At 34.4% G+C, this 12,539-nt stretch overlaps 2 protein-coding genes across 3 annotated transcripts; one reads left to right on the top strand and one right to left on the bottom strand.

Annotated features, from left to right (window-relative positions):
• Positions 1-215: 215 nt before the first annotated feature.
• On the top strand, positions 216-2,559 carry LOC107867082 (protein JINGUBANG). The gene is made up of 2 exons (XM_016713197.2): positions 216-970; positions 1,474-2,559. The coding sequence occupies exons 1-2, from the start codon at positions 392-394 to the stop codon at positions 2,269-2,271; spliced, it is 1,377 nt and encodes a 458-aa protein (XP_016568683.1). The 5' UTR covers positions 216-391; the 3' UTR covers positions 2,272-2,559.
• A 2,991-nt stretch (positions 2,560-5,550) lies between these two features.
• LOC107867085 (inactive protein kinase SELMODRAFT_444075) lies at positions 5,551-10,538 on the bottom strand. Of its 2 annotated transcripts, XM_016713198.2 has the most exons (8): positions 10,171-10,538; positions 9,770-9,906; positions 8,711-8,805; positions 7,246-8,276; positions 6,966-7,126; positions 6,640-6,716; positions 6,081-6,402; positions 5,551-5,901 (listed from the first exon to the last, which is right to left on the bottom strand). In XM_016713198.2, the coding sequence occupies exons 1-8, from the start codon at positions 10,364-10,366 to the stop codon at positions 5,767-5,769; spliced, it is 2,154 nt and encodes a 717-aa protein (XP_016568684.1). In that variant the 5' UTR covers positions 10,367-10,538; the 3' UTR covers positions 5,551-5,766. The 2 variants fall into 2 exon arrangements, with proteins under 2 accessions (XP_016568684.1, XP_016568685.1); XM_016713199.2 differs by lacking the exon at positions 10,171-10,538 and having other exon boundaries at positions 8,701-8,805.
• Between the last annotated feature and the right edge of the window lie 2,001 nt (positions 10,539-12,539).

Raw genomic sequence — 12,539 nt, 5'->3', positions numbered from 1 at the left:
ATTCACTTAATCTTAATAATTAGTTAATACGTAATTTGTTAATACTTCATAAAATTGTTTAATCATGGCAAGTTAGCATAGCTTAGTATAAACACTCGATGTGATCTTATTACAATAACAAATAAAACATCCAAAACAAACCCGGAATAACATGCACCGTACACGTGTCAATATCTAATAGCATATCCTTCCCCACCCCATACTCATCACTCCCTGCCTTCAATCCTTTTATATATTCCCTACAAAACCTCTCAACCATTCTCCTTTTTATCCAACAATTTTCTCTTCGTATCCATTTTCTCCATTCTTTTACTTTTTCTTTTTCTTTTAGTTCTCCTCTTCTTGAAAAGAATTCGAAGATTAAACTAGAGAAGGCCAATTACAAAGTCAAATGTTTGTTGAAGCTTTTCCTCATAATAATAATAATAATAATTTTCGAAACAACATGGTACACTCCGTGCCCAACATGTCGTCAACTACCGTGACGACGGACGATGAATCTGACGTCCGTCACAGTAGTTTCTCGGCTTACGACTCTCATCGGCTTAGTGGCGATGGGTCCCCTACATGGAATGAAAGTTGTTCCCCTTGTATTAAATCCCCTTGGCACAAATTCGACGATAATGTTCCAACCAACTTCCCACAAAATGGGCTCATTGGGTCCCTCGTTCGCGAAGAAGGACATATTTATTCTTTAGCTACTAAGAACGATTTTCTTTATACTGGTTCGGATAGCAAGAACATACGTGTTTGGAAGGATATGAAGGAATTCGCGGCTTTTAAATCAAATAGTGGCCTAGTTAAAGCGATTATCATCTCCGGAGAGAAGATTTTTACGGGTCATCAAGATGGAAAAGTGCGAGTCTGGAAGGTGAAATCGAAGAAACCTAATAACCATAAACGTGCAGGGACTTTGCCAAAACTTATTGACGTTTTCAAAGCTTCCATTAAGCCCAGCAATTATGTTGAGGTAAATTGTGTAACCATTTCATCTACAAATTTAAATCGATTCATATTATTATGTCACATTTTGTATGATACTTTTTCTTTCACTCTATTCAAGTAGTAGTACTATTTTTGAAACTATTTAATCTTGCTATGTTCATTTAATTACCTTCCATGACATGACTTGTTAGGACCCACTTTATATAAATGTTCAATCTTTTTTTCTAATCAAGAAAAAACTATGTGAAATATTCACCGCTAATTCTAGTGCGTTGCATATATTCTTTTTTCTGTTTTTCCATGATAATGAGACTTAAATCAGGACATTTACTTTTTCTAGTATCATATTTCATATTCCACGCTTTTAATTGCTTAATTATCTTATCTCGTGCTTTGCATATATATATATATATATTCTTTTTTTTGTTTTTCCATTATAATGAGACTTAAATCAAGACATTTACTTTCTCTAGTATCATATTTCATATTCCACGCTTTTAATTACTTAATTATATTATGTCTGAATAGGTAAAACGTAATCGAACTGCGCTTTGGATCAAGCATTGCGATGCAATTTCATGTTTGAGCATGGACCATGGCCAAGGCCTTCTCTACTCAGCTTCATGGGATAGAACATTTAAAGTATGGAAAGTTAATAATTCCAAATGTTTAGAGTCCGTTAAAGCCCATGACGATGCAGTTAATTCCGTCGTAGCCAGTGTTGACGGAATCGTCTACACTGGATCAGCTGACGGAACCGTTAAGGTTTGGCAAAGAGAAACCAACGGAAAATTCGTACATCACGTTTTTGTTCAAACGTTAATTGACCAAGAAAGTGCTATAACGGCGTTAGTGGTAAATAAACCCGGTTCAGTGGTTTATGCCGGTTCATCAGATGGTGTGTTAAATTTTTGGGAACGTGAGAAAAATAATTTAACACATGGTGGGGTGTTAAAAGGGCATAAATTAGCAGTACTATGTTTAGCTGCTGCTGGAAATTTGGTTTTTAGCGGTTCGGCGGATAAAAATATTAACGTTTGGAAAAGAGATGGTTCTGTACATACGTGTTTGTCTATATTAACCGGTCATAATGGACCGGTTAAATGTTTAACGGTCGAGGATGATAATTCCTCGACCGGAAGTGAGAAAAAATGGATGGTTTATAGTGGGAGTCTTGATAAATCGGTTAAAGTTTGGAGTGTTTCAGAAATGGCACCTAATTTGCAACAAATGGCCATGGGTATGCAAATACAAAATGGTCAATATGATAATAGTTGGGATTCAATTCCATCTGCTAAATATTCATCTGATGGTCAGAATGTATGAGACGTGTAATTTTGTTACTTGGTGTAATTAGTATAAGTTGCATGGGATTTTACACCGTTGTTAATAGAGATGCAATGTTAATTTTGGGATTATATATGGTGCAATTAGTTACGTAATATTGTAATTATTTATGGTGCAATTAGTTATGTAATATTGTAATTAATATAGCGTGTAAATTTTCTTTTGGCACTATGACTGCTATGTAATTTCAGGGCAAAGGAATGTGGATGAATAATAGCATGTAAATTTTTTTTCTAAGAAAATTGCTTTACGAAGGTTATTAATTTTCATCTTGTGGTGCATCGGTTTTTCCTTTCGATTTAGTTATTTGTTATTCAGAATTTACTGATCGAGTTATTAATCTGATTGATGGGGATTTATATTGAGTAGGTCTAATAATGGTTGAAACGTCCTTAATAACAGTGGCGGAGCCACATTGAATTTAGGGGTTCATCTGAACCTCCTTCGTCGGAAAATTATACTATTTTAAATGGTCAAAAATATTTTTATGTATATATAGTAGATGTTGAACCCCTTCGACTAGTCCGTATATTTACTTCTAAACCTCCTCCATAAAAATTCTAGATCCGCCACTGCTTAATAAATGTCGAGTTTGAACCTCTAGAAATTAGATTGTTTAATCAATGGTGAAAGAATCTCAACTGTTCCTTCTTTTCTTTGGCTGCATGCATGTGTGCATAACCTTATGACCCTTATCGTGTTAAGGTAAAGAGACTATTTCTGATAAATTCCCAGTTCACATAACGGACGTCAACAATCGAATAGGTAAAGCAAATACGTAATATAATGATGAAGTTAGAGGAGAGAATAGTAGCAATTATAAATAATATAATAACAAAGCAAAGAGAACAAATAGAATCAGCCACCTTCAATACTTTACTTCAATTTGATTTTTGCTAAAGGAATTTCGTTTATGAAGAATTAGAATGTTCTTGTTGACAAAGGAGTAGTTCGATCTTGTCATTAGCACATTAAAGATGAGTGTGGAACTATTCCCTCTTTTTTCATGGTTCTAACTTCTATATGAGTAATAAATAAAAATATATTTGGAAACTAGAAAATCAGATATCATACATATAAACAAACAAATAACATATCAAATCTAATCTTACAATTGAAATTTAGGGAAGATAAAATGCACGCCGTTATCCTACTTTGAGAGGAGGGTAAAGAAACTTTTTTTTTTTGATAAAATAAGATATAATATATACTACAACTATTTCCTTATTTAAATGATACTGCGAAGCATTTTCCATAAAACAACTTGAGTTTTTGACCCCTTTAATTTTTTGGAATTTTTTTCTTCTAAAAAAAAGATGTATAATTGAATTTCTGTCCACGTTCTCTCATCACTACCAGCACTAAAAGATTCTCTTGAGGAACAAATCAAGAAAGTATCAGTGAGACAAAATTTAAGTGAATATAGTAATACACATGCCAAACATGTAAGTGCACGTTGTCAAATCATGAAGTCTTTATTATACAGTATTATTAAGAGAAACATAACCACCATATCTAATTATGTATTCGAGAGTTGAATACTACGGCCTCAACCACTAGGTACAGAATTAATTTACTGTGGTAGACATAATTAAGAAAATCAAATTGGTGCGTCCTCTCAAAAAGTACCATAAACTATTAAATGAATTCAGCATACATTTTAACATAAATTGATATTTTTGTATCATAATATCTCACAAGATATGTTGACTTAAATTTTTAAAAAACTTGCTCCACTCCACACAAGTTTGCTAAATGGAAATAATTAATGACCAACTCATTTAAAAAATAAAAAATAAAGATCAACTTATTTGAAGAGCAAAACGTACAATTTTATGAATCAAATCCCAGATTCAAACTCGTAACATTATGATTACTTGAATTTTACTCTTGATCATCAAGTTACCATCTTGTTACATTTGGTTTTGAATTGTAATTATCTAGTTGCCATCTTGTCACATTTGGGTCCTCAGGTTGTTAATTAGTTGTTACCAACAAATTTGCAAGTTTTGATTTCTTTTTCTTGGAATTAGGTGATGAAAAAGAAAGATGAAAAGAAAGGGAGAAAAGAAAAAACATGCAAAGGGCTATAGGTACCTTCCATTATTTTCTTTGTTTCTTCTATCCTTCTTTTTTCCAAGTGCAGGTGGTTAGATGGGAGAAGGAATCTTGGCTCTTAAATCTCGCAACCCTTGCCATTCAGTGGCGAAGCCAAAAATTTATTTAGAAAAATCAACTATAATAATAAAATAAATATATGAAACATATTAAAGGAATCACCAATTTTGACAACCTTTTACACGTGTAATTTTTTGACTAAGGGGTTCATATGCCTAGCTCCGCCCCTATTTGCCACGACACCTCAAGGAGCCCGTCAGTCTTACATTACATTTTGGTCAGAAGCTATTTTCAAGGTTTGAAACCTTGATCTCCCGATCACGTGACAATAACTTTACTAGTTACTCCAAGGCTTTTGAAATATCAAATGTTGCTGTTCATAGTCAACTTCCTGTTAAATAGGACTTGTTAAATCAACAGCATTTCCCAACCAGCCACAGGCAGCCTAGTGCATACAAGACTTTTGTTCAATTATCAAGTCATTGAAACTGTTAGCTCATTAATCAGCGCATTTCAAAGTTAACAAATTTAAATAAAGTATTCCATTTTACCTTGATCAGAAAATCTAGATGTAAATTCATTTGCTGGGTTGTAGGCATATTCTTTCCAAATCTTTCAATTGAGAAGAAAGGACAACTTCTAAGAAGACTAATATGTGAATAAGAAACAGCAAGGTGAAGCTTAAACCATAAAAATGCTAAACATGGTTGATGGTTCATATTTTTCTAATCTAATATGAAGAGATAAACAACTATAGAGGAGCTTTAATACTGCTATTAAGGCCATACGGTTCATTACCTTACAAAATATTAGAGTCAGACTCATCCCAACTCTCGGTTTAATGTTTGGACCACATATAATGTTATCCGCACTCCAGTTGGCAGGCCTGGCTTGCGAGGGGTGTGAAGTCGTCCCACATCAGGGGCAAAATATCACTAAATACTAACTCAGCGGCCAATTTTATCTCCATTGAAAAATTACAAGGCTCACTGTCCTAGCAAACAGAAGTAAAAACATAGGGCAAATAATGAACTATTGACTCCTGTGGTAGTCTCCATTACACAAAACATCTTCCCAATTGCGAGAAAATTATAATGGCAGATAGCTTCGCCTAAAGAGTTCAAAGAAGTCGCATGAAGATGGAAGAATGAACTCACATCTATATACACTAGAAGTGTGATACATTGAGAATAAGAGAAGTTCAGATTGTACAAAAAGTAACTAGAATTGTATGACAAACTTTATCTATCTTAGGTTGGACTGTTGGAGTTATTAATTCTGGAGTATTAAGGGAAAACAACTACAAGAAAATCTAAGCTTCACATCACTCTAAGTAGAAATCACTTTCCGATAATCTTAGTACGAAAGCCTGCGAGAATGTCTCTTTGATACAGGATGGTTATTAGAATTTGGTCCCTGCATATAACCACTTCTACTGCCAAATGAATTTGAGTCAAGAATGGCACGGCCTCCTTCCAGTATTTTAAGTACCTGAAAATTTAAAAGAAACAATGCATAAACCACCATTTTAAGTACCGTTTCCCAGTACTGCAGCAAAGTGAAGGGAAAATATCCAATCTGAACTCTGGAGAGATGCATTAGGCCTATGGAATGGAATACAATACACGAAAAACTCATCTCCAGTAAATAATAAAAGAAGAAAAATGTACCTTTGAAATGGGAGGTCGCTGATGAGGATCTTCCTGTAGACACATATAAGCAGCATGACTCATTGCCTGTAATTCATAAGGGAAGTTTTCAAGCTGAGATGAGGTCAAGTTGGAGTCGAGCAGCTGATTTTTAAATGCTGAAAGATACGGTCCATTTCCAGGTGTAGGGGAAAGGCTTCCCGGAAGAAGGTGCTGACCACTGTAGCATTGTAAGTCATTGGTTTTTCTACCAGTAATCAACTCCAATACCACCAAGCCGAAAGCATATACGTCAACCTTCTCGGTAACTTTTCCATCATTGGAGTACTCTGGGGCAAGATACCTGAAAAACAACTCAAAACAGTTCTCATCAAGTAATAATCAATCACTCTGTCAACTTAAACATATAGTTGAGTCCAGTCTGAAAAAGAAAACAAACATAAGCAGTCTTAAATCTTAGGATCTCTGTTTAGATGCCTTCAAAACTAGGCCAAAAAGTTCTAGTCTATCAAAAATAATAAGCAACAATTAGGGTAAGGTTGAGAAGTAGCTATCAGACATACAGAAAACAGAAAATTACCTTGAATTTCTAACTAGATGTTCATCTTCAGAAACTTCCCATTCATTGTACAATTGTGCAAGCCCGAAATCAGCAACCTTGAATGAACAAACCACTTGATTAGGTTTTATTTGTGGTTTTTACAAAAGAATAAGTGTGTTTGTCCGCTAATACATGCTATCATAGACAGCTTAAGATATCTCAAATTTAATAGCTTTTTTAAATCCAAATGGCAAATGTATGGATTTGTCTCATTGGAGCAAATATGTATCCAGTGAATACCGTGAATGGCGCTCAAAAAGCTGGAACAATAAACATGCTTGACTAAATCCACCTGTGAAACTTACCAGAGGTTCAAAATCGTGAGTTAAGAGAATGTTTTTTGGTCTGAGATCTCTGTGAACTATGCATCCCACTCTACAATCTTCATGAAGATAACGTAAGCCTCTTGCTGTCCCAATAGCTATCTTAAGGCGTGAGCTCCAATCTAGAGCTGTTTCATTTGTTCCTGTAAATTTATTTGAACACGAAGGCATTTCAAATTCCAGTCGATTGAATTTCATATAGAGCTGCTCCAATAGTTGGATTGCAGATGAACTTTAAAGAAAAGAAATAAAACGAAAATACCATGCAAATGAAAGTCTAAGGACTTGTTGCAAATAAACTCGTACACTAATAGTCTCCTATTTCCCTGAATGCAGTAACCAACCAGCAGCACAACATTCCTGTGCTGGGCACAGCGCAAAACTCGAACTTCTCTACGAAAATCAGCATCTGCTTGAGATCCAATGAACTTCAGCTGTTTTACTGCAACAACCAGTCCATCACTTAAAACCCCTTTATGAACCAGGCCGAACCCACCTTCTGCTAGAAAACTGGTGTCTGAGAATCCATTTGTTGCTTCCGCTATCTCTTCATAGCGAAATTGTTTCGGAGGCTTTCCAAAAGATGGTGCTTTACACTGACAGAATGAACATAGAGGAGGAGGTATCGGGGAAGTTCGACCTAAAGAGACTGCTTCTCTGATGCTGGAGTTGAGATAATCCATGTCATTGTCTCGATTTAACTTGATTCTTTGGGTATTCAGGTTTTGATTGTACTCGATAAAATTCTGTTTGTCATTTCTTGAAGTGACAGAAAGTGAGGTACTTTTGCAGTTTTCTACCGCTGAATAGTTGTCAGAAATAATATCGTTCTGTGGAATCCAAAGGATTGTTTTATGATTACGAGTTTGAGATTTAGGAACAGTTGAAAGAGTTATTATCCTTTCCCCAAACGAGGGCAGCTCATTTATTGAATGATCACACCAACTTTGCTTGTGGACCGGTGAAAATGTTTCTCTACTGTGCCCTTCATACAGGGGATTCCGTTCATATAGAAGGAATGTGTCTGGATCCGTCAATGAATTCAGCAATGAAGTTCTCATAAAGGATGTTCTTTGTTCCTCAGGACTGCTCACCGGAGTAGAATGCTTCATTCTTTCATCCGGTAAATCTCTACTATCCAAAACAGGAGATGAATTGGCAGAAAAGAAAGGAGTTTGTAGTTCCTCTGAACATCCTAGATTTAGCCTAAGAACTTTTGGTTTGGAACCCTTCATCACTACAATGTTGCAACGAAGTTCTTCCATGCAATGCTTAAGCTCTAACTTCAATTTTCTGTAGAACAAAAGTTATAAAACAAAGTGAAAATGAGTCCTGATATTAGAACAAGGGAAAGAGAAAAGGAAAAGAAACATATTGACTTATGCACAACAAAAAATAATGAGGTAGTCCCATATAACAAAGTAGGAAACAATTACAAAAGCAAGTGACAATTAAGATTACAGTATCTAATAAGGTACACGGAGAGCACATACAAGTAACATACACCTCTTATGTACATTTCTCGGTTAGAAACTAGAGGAATAACAACATATGGTATATTGACACTACAGTTTTTCCATAATCCAGAGATATGCAAGCAAATCAACTTGAAGTTGTTGGAAAAGATACATTTCACATTGGTAAATGAGGTGGGGAGAGAAAACAAATATTTTAGGCAAAGATGTGTAGAGAGTGAAAAAGGATATAATACATTTACATGCTATTACTTGTCCAAAATGACCCAGCTGACTGCATTGCTTTTCGCTTCAGCTGCTACCACACCAGCACACAGAGCTGAGACAACCTTGATTCGCACCCTGACCTACAAATAGAAGATAATTTAAATTACGATTTCACCATCATAAAGCATGCTTGTTCGCACGGGTAATATCATTTTTCTCAGTGCAATAGCTATAGTTTCTGTCTCAACAAGCGTGAATCTTAATCTTTAAAAAGAAATTACTTTTCTACGAACTTTCTCCTTACTCGACTCTATATTTTTCTCTTAATTTCGTTAGTCCAGTAAAAGATAGATGTTCCAACGGCACATTGTTCTGCTAATGATTGATCAGCAAAATTGTCATTGAGTTATCAAGCATAAATCAGCAGAAGTACAAAAGATTCCTTCAATATTTTACTACCTACCAGACATTGCTTCTGGAGAGCACATGCAACTCCTTTCAAATTATTAGCTTCAAGTACAACAGTTTACAGTAGATCCTGACAAGCTCAGAATCTTCTTTAATCCATAAGAAAACTCAATCATATGACATGGAGATTGCATATTAATATGTGATTAACTACTGGATTTCATTTCTATCCACCATAAAAAAAATTATACGTACAGTTAAATTTGACTGGCTATGTTAATTCAACACATTTACCTGCAGCTTATTTTCAACTTACACCTATTTCCAAAATGATTAATCTACAAATTTACCTGGAATTTTAACCTCCATCGATCAGAACGACACCGTTATACACATATATTAAATCTAACAACATAGAGTTAAACGTTCAAAAAGTTTCTCTCCAAGTAAAGTAAATGCACTTTCCAGATATACGGGAGGACAGTTAAAACAGAAACATTAAAACAGAGTACTCCAGTAATTCTTACTTTTGGTAAATATAAATAAATACTCATCTGTTCACTTTTACTTGTCACGTTTTATAAAATCAAGTCAAAATGCATTGACTAATATTTTAAGATATATTTTTTCATCAATGACTTGGAAACTAAACATAGCAAGTAAAAGTGAATGGAACTAGTAGTAAATTTTACTCACATCTAATTGATCGTGAAACTGAAGAACCATCTGAGAACAAGACTCCGTGATTTGTCCAATCCGATCATGTGAATTCGTCCGTTCGCTACTCCGGCAGTCTCCTCTCATCCTCGAAAATCCCCAAAATCTCCTTCTCTCTGCAAAAACAAAATTTTTTTAAAAAAAGTGAAATTTAAGCGTTTTATACGATTAAAAAGGCAGTCCGGTGCACTACAGCTCCTATGTGCGGTTTGAGCCACAAGAGTATATTGTGTGCAGTCTTAACTTATATTTCTGTAAGATGCTGCTTGCACGAATTGAAATTGAGACCTCCTAGTCATATGGTAACAACTTTACCGGTAACTCGAGAAAATTAAATGTTTCATACGATTAACTCTGCTACATTCATAGGAAAATGTTACCTGATTTCTCATCGGAAAATACGGCGAGCAACATAATGCAATCTCCGGGACGAACAACGTGAGTGAGAGCCCAAGCTAATGCGGTCTTAGTGATCACTTTCTCAGCCTTCACGGCGACGATCACTTTGTCGGACAGATTAGGAGAAATGCCACGTGGCATCGACTGAGTACGGCGTTGTGGTTTTGGCGGGAACATTGTTTGTGTGATGACGTCAGATTCCGGCGACTTATTGGTGAAAGTGAAAGTGAGAGAAATTTGGTTTGAGGTGGAACGGTTGGTTAAATAGCTGCCGGGGTGAAGAGAGCTTTGTGGTGTATAGTTTGGGGAGCTAAATGGTAGGGCTAGTTTAATTGTGATTTTAATTTTGCAATACACAAGTGGAAATTAAATTATATCCTCTCCCTTTTAATTAGTTTGATCTATTTTTATTCCAAAAAAGGTATAAATATATCTTGAATTTTAATAAATGTTACAAATATATTTTCCGTCATACTTTGAATATAAATATAATTTTGTCATTAATTAAAAGTATAAATATACTCTCAAACTTTAATAAATAATACAAATATACCCTCCATCATATTTTAGATATAAATATACTCTTCCCATTAATGAAAAGGTACAAATATATCCTTCGCATTAACAGAAGCGGAGCTAGAGGGTATTTGGGGTTCCGCCGAACCCAATATCTTTTACGTAGACCCTATATTTATACTATAAAATTCAAAAATAATATATAAAATATATAGCTGCGAACCCATGCACATACAAACATGGGATGTTGGTACAACACAGGAGAGGTGAGAGTAAAATATGTTCCACCCCAAAGACATGGGGTTACCCAACTAGAAACACCAATGTCTTTGTTTTTACTCTTTGTCTTAAAATTCACCGCGAGACGCATGTCAGCGCATCGTATTGGTTGACCCTTTTAATTTATTTTATCTCTAAATAATTTAATTCATCATAAATTATAACTCATACCCAATTCAAATAGCCCGATCGGACCTGTGATACAATGAGGACTTTGTTTGGCCGAGGAATGTCCAAATCTTACAAGTTTTTCTCATGTTTATGTTCTTAAAATGTTGTCTTCTTGTTCACTCTTTGAAGCTGGTGAGCAATGGTGTAACAATGAATTTAAAGCAAAGGTGGTGAACAATGGTGTAACAATGCATTTAAAACAGGTAACAACAACTATGAATCAGAAATAATTTCTGATTCATCGACGCTCATGAATCAGAAAAACAAACAACAGTCGTTCATGAGGAACATTAAACATCATCATAATATTAATCTAACATCAGAACATTAAACAACATCACAATATTAAACAAATCTCTACTCGATTTTAGATGGTAGATGGATCAAAACATTAATTGAACCGACGTATTTGTTAGGGTTTTTGTAGGTTAGTGAGAAAGTGTGGGTATGAGAGAGTGGGAGAAAGAAGCATGCGTGAATAGAGATGTATGATATGTCTCTTGAAGTTCTCTATTACACGGGTTGGATCGGATTATTTAGATCAGGTATGTGTTATAATTTATGATAGACTAAATTATTAATAGATAAAATAAATTAAAAATGGACAACCAATATGATGCTGACATGTGTCTCGTCGTTAATGAGAAGGGTATATTTGCACATTTTCATTAACGACAAGAGTATATTTGTACTCAAAGTATGACAGGGGTTATTTGTATCATTTATTAATGTTTGAGGGTATATTTGTATCTTTTCATTAACGGCAAAGGTATATTTGTACCTAAAGTATGACAAAAAGTATATTTGTACCATTTATTAAAGTTTGGAGATATATTTGTACCTTTTCCGATTTTGATTCAACATGGAGTTTAAAAGAAAATATTTTTGAATGTTGTTGGTTTTAACTTGAAAATATATCAAATGTAACAAGATAACATTCAATCTTGTGTGTTAAACAAGTTACATAGAAAGTTGAAATCAAAGAATTGATAAAAAGGAAAAAAATTATTCTTTATGAAACGAATTAAAAAGAAAAGTAGACTAAACAAATTAAAATACACAATACATCGTGCGAATTTAAATTAATAAACCTATCAACTTTCTAATATCAAAGGATAAACATATTATAGTGAATGTATATAATGCGAATTCAAACTATTTTTTTTTTTTTTTTTTAGAAAAAGGAATGTTTATTCATGAAAGAATATTTAGTTAGACTCGTTTAATCATGTCTATCTATATTATATGAGGAAAATAATTACGTTTTGTTCAAAAGAATACATGGATATCCAGTCCTAGATAGGACGATATCAATATATGTAAATTGCTTCATATTCAATCGAATGTCGATGACCCATGTTTTCTTAAGATAGCCAAAGTTGAA

This window comes from Capsicum annuum, chromosome 4 (assembly GCF_002878395.1).
Source record: "Capsicum annuum cultivar UCD-10X-F1 chromosome 4, UCD10Xv1.1, whole genome shotgun sequence".
Lineage (NCBI taxonomy): Eukaryota > Viridiplantae > Streptophyta > Magnoliopsida > Solanales > Solanaceae > Capsicum > Capsicum annuum.
Note: the sequence above shows the minus strand (reverse complement) of the source record. Positions and strands in the feature narration are given on the sequence as shown.

What these genes read in the sequence shown, in the direction of transcription:
- LOC107867085 (XM_016713198.2), bottom strand. Translation starts at nt 10,366, where the DNA reads ATGTTCCCGCCAAAACCACAACGCCGTACTCAGTCGATGCCACGTGGC. An exon ending in AGCTGGGTCATTTTGGACAA is followed by an intron (nt 8,277 to 8,710) that starts GTAATAGCATGT and finishes TTTGTTCTACAG; the next exon opens with AAAATTGAAGTTAGAGCTTA. An exon ending in AGCGACCTCCCATTTCAAAG is followed by an intron (nt 5,902 to 6,080) that starts GTACATTTTTCT and finishes TTAAATTTTCAG; the next exon opens with GTACTTAAAATACTGGAAGG.
- LOC107867082 (XM_016713197.2), top strand. Translation starts at nt 392, where the DNA reads ATGTTTGTTGAAGCTTTTCCTCATAATAATAATAATAATAATTTTCGA. An exon ending in AGCCCAGCAATTATGTTGAG is followed by an intron (nt 971 to 1,473) that starts GTAAATTGTGTA and finishes ATGTCTGAATAG; the next exon opens with GTAAAACGTAATCGAACTGC.